Raw genomic sequence first — 7,115 nt, forward strand, 5'->3', positions numbered from 1 at the left:
TCTCCATTTTTTTGGGAGAGCAGAGCATAATCAATCTGAACCATTGATAATGTGTAATCAATGGTTGAAATCAAAAATGGCATGTTTGTAATTATCATGATATTAAAATAAGCTTTTTTTAATTAAAAGGGTAGAAATGTCATCTAATTATTAATACATTTAAATCAAAATTAATGCTTGTCATCAACTTCCCCTAAATAATAAATGTTCATTATCAAATTTACCTAAATTAGTGGTTATCTAGAATTTCTTTTATATTAACACTTATAGCTTTTATGTATCAAAATGTGTGTACGTTTTTTTTTTAATTTCAATGTGTGTATGTTTTTGTATGATGTAGGTTTTGAAAATATGTTTTATCATAGTATATCATTTGTGTAGGATACTATTAAATTACTGTGTAGGGTATTATTATACAACGGTGTAGGTTTGGTGCCATATGTGTAGGCTATTTTGTGGTAACAAAAATATGTTTTGTTGTAGTATATTGTTTGTGTAGGGTATTATTAAAATAATGTGTAGGGTATACTTGTGTATGTCTGGTGCCATATGTGTAGGCTGTTTTGTGAATGAATAACAATCTAAGTTCATTTGTATATATAAGTTATTTTGTGTAAGGTTTATGTTGTTTTTTTCGAATGAAAACCTATATAAAAAAACAATTATGTAAGATTGTTTTTAGCTGTGTAGGTTATTTTGTGTAGAGTTTCATCAACTTTGTGTAGGTTATTTAAGTAACATTCATGAACTTTAGATAAAATTAACATTTTTTCTTCTGTTGATTTTTTTGTTTTAATGTTATGGATATAATTGACTAAAAAATATAATCTATACAATTTGGTACAATAAAAAAAGATTATCTAGGTTGGTAACTTTTCCATAAATAATATTATGTTGCTTACCTAAATTAAAATTCAAAAAGTTTACTATCCTACCCTTGTGATTTAAGAAAATAGAAAATGAAAAGAAAAAATATGATTGGTTAAAAGCATTTCTCGCATTTCTTGCAATAAAACCATTTCTCTCTTGAACTTAATCTCTCTCTCTCTCTCTTTATAAGGTTAAATTTTATAGTTTTAAGTATTGTTTAAATTTATAAAAAATGATTAAAGTTAAGGGTACAAAATTGTAACTATTTTTAATAAATTTAAAATGCACCATCTTAATACCCTTTTCAATATCCTTTGTTATACTGATACATTTTATATTTTACTTAAAAATAAAGGTCTAAATTTGCACATGTCATTATATATAGAGTATGGATAGAGATAAAATCAAAATAAAACAAATGCTGAAATATTTAACCACATCCATATTATTTAAGTCCAACCCATCCATATTATTTGAGTCCGGGCCAGCTTAAGGTTATACTTAAAAAAATTTAAAGTTTATTTAAAGCCAAAGAACGAGAAATCGTTTATTTCATAAACGTAAAAATAAAAAAGAACAGCTAAGAAATAACTCCATAAGACCAAGCTCAAGCCCAAATAAATTTTAAACAAAAAAGAAAGAAAAAAAATAAACATTAAGCCCAAAATCCAACCCTACCATCCGATCGATGTTCGACCACAACAACAAATGGAATTTCCATTGTGCATTGACCGTTGTGTGACTTACTGGGTGTGAATCAATTAATCGATTGATTGAGCACTACCACAGTCTGCTGAGGCCTGAGGTTCGGAACTAACTCGTGTGGCTAATCGAAACAGTCGGCAGAAGCAAGTAGAGAGTAGGTTCGGTAATTTGCATTTCACCGTTTTGTATTTTTTTCAATTTGGTAGGTTATGGTTTAGAATTATTGTTTGACCCGACCGGAACTGTATTACCTACCCAAAATTTAAAAGTAGGGAAAAAATTAGGTCTCGTAACTTTCGGTTCATACATACTAGATGTTCAAGATCCGCCACTGTACCTAACACATCCCCCGTCGACATCTTTTTCTTCAGTACCGCTGGAACAGGATGGGGTTCCTACTTCATAAACATCCCGTGTGGCGACGATTTGTTCCCGAGCCCCGCTCTATCCACCCTAAGAGAAGCGAATCTTGAGATGCCGCTTATATTAATATTTCTTCGCCTCTTCGGCCAAAACGAAAAGTAAATGTCTGTGATTACTCATAACTAACAAACAAACAAAAATGGAATTTTCTTTTTCCATGTTTAACCAACATTAACAGACAATCCAGGTTGTGTGAAAAAAAAAAAAAAAAAAACTACTGTAACTTTAGGTTATGCTTAAAGATCACATGTGTATAGTTGTATTCATGGGAAAATATTTTGATAACCGGTGGTTATAGTGCTACGGGATGATAGAAAAATCTAAATCCGGGTGATAAACTGAAACCCAAAACATTTTAGGCGAGTAAAAAGACATGTATTTGGGTACGAGAACGAGTGAGACCTGAGAGACCATATGCGTTACTAGATGGTATCCATAAGATTGTACAAAATACATGTTTACATGGTTTAGTTGGTTTTTGAGATGTATATGAGACCATGTTTCAATAAAAGTAGGTAATTCAACCACCTAAAATTATAAATAGAGATTCTTAATATCCATGAAGAAACATGCCAACCCGTTGGGTGATAAGTAGCGAGATACCCAATGTGTATATTAGTTACGAATTTACAATGCGACTGATAAATGAAAGAAAAAAAACATACCAATTGAAGACTCCATCAGATTAAGTTCCTTCTCAGATCAACGAGCAGCTTGAGTTCCAAATTGCAGACACATTGATACACCTTTATAAAGGAACCAAGTGGAATATGTTCGGTTACACGAATGGAATTAACCACTTAACAAGTAATCTCAACCTTCCTTCCAAAGTCACTTGATTCTGCCTTCAAGGCCTTAACATATACATATAATGCTTTATTGTATTCCATTCTTGGATTGAATGAAAAGAAAAACAAACTTAGTTGTACACTCGGCAGAAACATTAAACTTTAACCATTTATCGAAGGCAAAATATACAAAAATGTCAGCATACTTCCAATTTCCACGCAAAAGATTACCTGTTACATATTTAAGCTCTCATCACAATATCAACTACAATATTGATGAGGGTCGATATACCCGTTACCTTCTTTTGACCTGTTACCCTCCCCGTCAATTTTGAGGCCACGAATGTGTCATATTCCTTAGTTATGTGGTGTATGCAACCAGCTGATGTGATTTTATGTACTGGCAATTTTCGCTAGTTTAAGGGGGCGATAAATAGGATCAAACTATTGGTAATGGTTTAAAAGTTTTCAAATCAAATCATGAGCCATACTATTAGTAATGGTTTTTACCATTGCAAGTGAATATAAATTAACAATTACGCATCAAGAAATCATAAGGTCTAGTTCAGTTTTTCCTAACCAGATCTGGGTATAAATGTAAACCAGCCCACTCGGTATGGTTTAAAAATTCCTAATCCGACCGACTTAAATATTAAAAAAAAACTGTGAGACCAAACCGATGACGGTTTCATGCAATATAAGTATTTCAAATAAACCATGAACATCCCCACCCCTCCTTTCCAAATCCTAGATCTGAGCCCCTGAACAAAGCTGATATCGACACCAACTATTAAACTTTATTAAAACTATAAAAGTATCATATAAACTCACAATAAAGATCCAAATACAGCATAAGATATAGCAGCTTCACTACCAATTCCAGACCATCTACATACATACATAATCAGAGACTTTGTGTGTTTCACATTCAATGAGCTTTAACGGGCGTCCCACCAAAGTTCATCTTGTAGCTTTGCCTTGCTGGATGCTCCTCTTGTAGCCTGTTAAACGCGGTCCAAACCGGCTCTCCAACAAACAACCTCATCAACTACATGCACCCAAATATCATGTTGTCAATAAACATTTAAGTCGATTTGGGTACGTACACATAATTTTGCAAGTGGTAGCATGTGTCAAAAATTTCAAAAATGTCCAAAATCTTGTAAATTCATGTTTACAAAGTAGTTTGTTTAACTTTAAAACTCAAGGTAAAGAGTAACAATTTACATGCAGAAATGTGATCGTCTTTAAGAAATTATATTATCAAAATAATAATATAGTTTCGTAATAATCTAGTGTTCTTTACCTTGATATAATTGAAGGTGTCGAGGGTGAATCGGTGGTATATCCCTGCTGGCAAGATAATAAGATCACCAGCCTTGATCCAAACGCGAATCCAACGATCATCTTTGTCCCGGATATCAAAATATCCACTTCCTTCCAAACAATAACGTATCTCTTCGTCTGCATGAATATGCTCCGTGTAAAAGTTCTTCAGTTTTTGCTCATAATTCTCCACTTTTTCAGGGCATAAATCCAGCAGATCCTACAAAATGAAGTTACCAAAGCTTAATTAAGTATTTAGAGATTCTAAACTGTTTTAAAAACAGGAGTGTGTTTATATTTGTTAGAATCTGGTTGCCAGCACACAGAGTCGCATGCAAAAAAACTGCAGAAAAGTAAGAACACGAATATACACGTGGTCCAGTTTAAGCTGACCTACATCCACGGGCTACAACCATGATACATAAAGTTCCAAGTTACTAACTAGGGTTAAAAAGCTTAGTCAATAAGAAAACATAAACGTGCAATCTACCTATATAATAAAAGAGTGGATTTTCAACAACCATTTTTTCCTACTTTTAATCAAATCTCTTTAAATTGCCACATGGCATTTCGACATTATTTTTATTTTTTCATTTTCATTAAAATACTTTTTATCAAATTTTTTGAAACTACCACATGACATTTTGACATTTTTTTTCCTTTTCTTTGAAATACTTTATATCAATTTTTTTTTAAATTGTCACATGACATTTTGGCATTTTTTTTTCTTTTTCAATAAATTATTTTTTATCAAATCTCTTTAAATTGTCACATGGCATTTTGGCATTTTTTTTTATTTTTTCTTTTTCATTCAAATTAAAATTCAATTAACATATAACGGGTTCTGTAAACAACCAGACTACATCAAAAGTAATTTCATTTCATCCTTCAGGCTTAAACCTAACAATTATGTAATCCTTAACTCTAATTCTATAATGAGTATACCCTAATTCAAAGTATAAATGCGATTAGACTATACATATTCAATTAATGATCGCCGTCGGCTTTTGCATTCGTCTTCTACATTGGAATTATAAGGTTTGTTTCATTTCTTCTTTTTTACATGTGTTTCAATCGATATTCATCATCATGGGTATCGATTTATTGAATGCAACACAAAATTAAAACGTTCATAGGAGATTCGTTGGTAAAAACATGGGTTTCGACAAATTAATTATATCATTTTGGTTCTTTGATTAAATCCAATTTATGAAATGAGACTTCTCAAATTTTATTACTTTGGTTTGAAATTAAAGAGTTCTATTTAGATTTTTATATAACTTTGTACAATATGACCTATATATATAGTCTCCATGAAAGCTTACCAATAGAAAACTTTAAGATTTTGTAACGTTTGTTAACTACTACAAAACACTAATGTCTATTACATGTATAGTATTGGTAATTTATGATATTAACAAAAATGTTTGTAACTGTTTATATTATCATTTATTTATCGGTTTTGTTTTATTATTACCCTGTGTACTACATGTGTTTTTTTTTATTATATATTTTTTATTAACCCGTGTATCACGCGGGTTCTAACCTAGTAAATACTAATAAAGAGATATAGGGCTGGTCCAGAACCTCCCATGTCTTCAATCATTATTAACCTAGTAACACGTGTCTTCAAGTAACCAGACCCAAACCGAAGCCCAAAGCCTCGGCAAACCCAACAATATTTGCGTACATGTATGTAAGTAACTATGCAGGGTTTGAATCAACGTGCTAATTGTGCAAATCAAGTAGTGTAATTATATATATACAATAAAAAAAACGAGTACCATGTAATTGTAGCATCTGTCAGCCCTAATCTTGTCTAATTCTTCATCATCTTCATACCTATCCGGATTCAATTTCCAGTGCAAAACACCCAATTCTACACAAACCCCAATTCAAATTCAAATTCAAATTCAGATTAGGGTTCACAGTTGATTAATTAGACAGTACAAGAAGCAAAATTAATAATCGGAAAACACGAACCAGCTAAGTAATGAGGTGAAACAAGCTCTTGTGGGTTACGATGATGAGGAAGCTGCGGGTTGTCGTGGATATCATCCATGAACCATGCCTCAATACTACTCGCCATTGGAATCAATCAAATCAGATACACGCACTAGTCTGCTTGCTTGAATCCAAATTAGCTAGCTACGTTTATATTATTATTATCATTATTATTTGGTTCTCGAAGCTTCAGATTTTTGGGTGTTTTGATTGTGGTCGTTAGCGTTCTGTTGTTCTTGTGGCGTCAGTTTTTCGGTCGGGTACGTGGTAATGGTTTTTTCTCCGTTAGATATTTTTAAGTGTGGTTGGGCTTGCCTTCAGTTCGGGAACACTTTCGCAAGCGCATCGGTTTGGGGAATCGAATTGGAGACCGGGTTTACTAACCCGTGAGTGAAGTCGAGATTTAAATGTGGTAAAAAAATTTGTTGGATTTTTTTTAAAAAAAAAATACCCGTTGTTCTACCATTTTTTACATCGATTTTGCTACTCTTGTAAGACTTCTATTCATACTTCCTATAAGCTACTACTACTTATACCACTCAACATATAATGAAATGTAATGTTATTCTTCCACCCTCATCATCTAACTCCGAGTCATCTGGTTCTAGTGGAAATGAATTTTATGTAAAACGTGTTGTCGTATCTGAAGTTAATGATATGGCACAATAAAAATAATATGTGTGGTGTGGTCGTGAAAAGGCAGATGGGGTTCTAATGAAAGATGAGTTCATCGATAGCCCAAAATCGGCGAAGGGTTGCTTCGAGTGAGATTTCGGTTGTCCAGAAAATTATTTTAAGAAATTGTTGCGGATACAAAAGCCACTTTTTTAATGGTTTCAACTTTCAAGAAGGGTTAAACACAAGGATGAAAAAGAAGCTTTTCACATCGTTACATAAATACACATCGATGCTTCATCAACTCACAACACGCAATGTTTTTGACAAATACGGTGAAAGTTATGCTTGCTAGGACCTCTAATGGGCGGGCCCGCCTTCGGT

At 32.7% G+C, this 7,115-nt stretch overlaps 1 protein-coding gene across 1 annotated transcript; it reads right to left on the reverse strand.

Moving 5' to 3' along the window:
* Positions 1-3,576: 3,576 nt before the first annotated feature.
* Positions 3,577-6,272, reverse strand: LOC143614514 (acireductone dioxygenase 4-like). Its single transcript, XM_077087930.1, has 4 exons — positions 6,096-6,272; positions 5,897-5,991; positions 4,093-4,332; positions 3,577-3,834 (listed from the first exon to the last, which is right to left on the reverse strand). The coding sequence occupies exons 1-4, from the start codon at positions 6,199-6,201 to the stop codon at positions 3,715-3,717; spliced, it is 561 nt and encodes a 186-aa protein (XP_076944045.1). The 5' UTR covers positions 6,202-6,272; the 3' UTR covers positions 3,577-3,714.
* Positions 6,273-7,115: the final 843 nt, after the last annotated feature.

The sequence above is a fragment of the Bidens hawaiensis genome, unplaced genomic scaffold, assembly GCF_021521415.1.
Source record: "Bidens hawaiensis isolate Kalapana, Puna unplaced genomic scaffold, B.hawaiensis_p1.1 tig00040114_1, whole genome shotgun sequence".
NCBI classification, from domain to species: Eukaryota; Viridiplantae; Streptophyta; class Magnoliopsida; order Asterales; family Asteraceae; genus Bidens; species Bidens hawaiensis.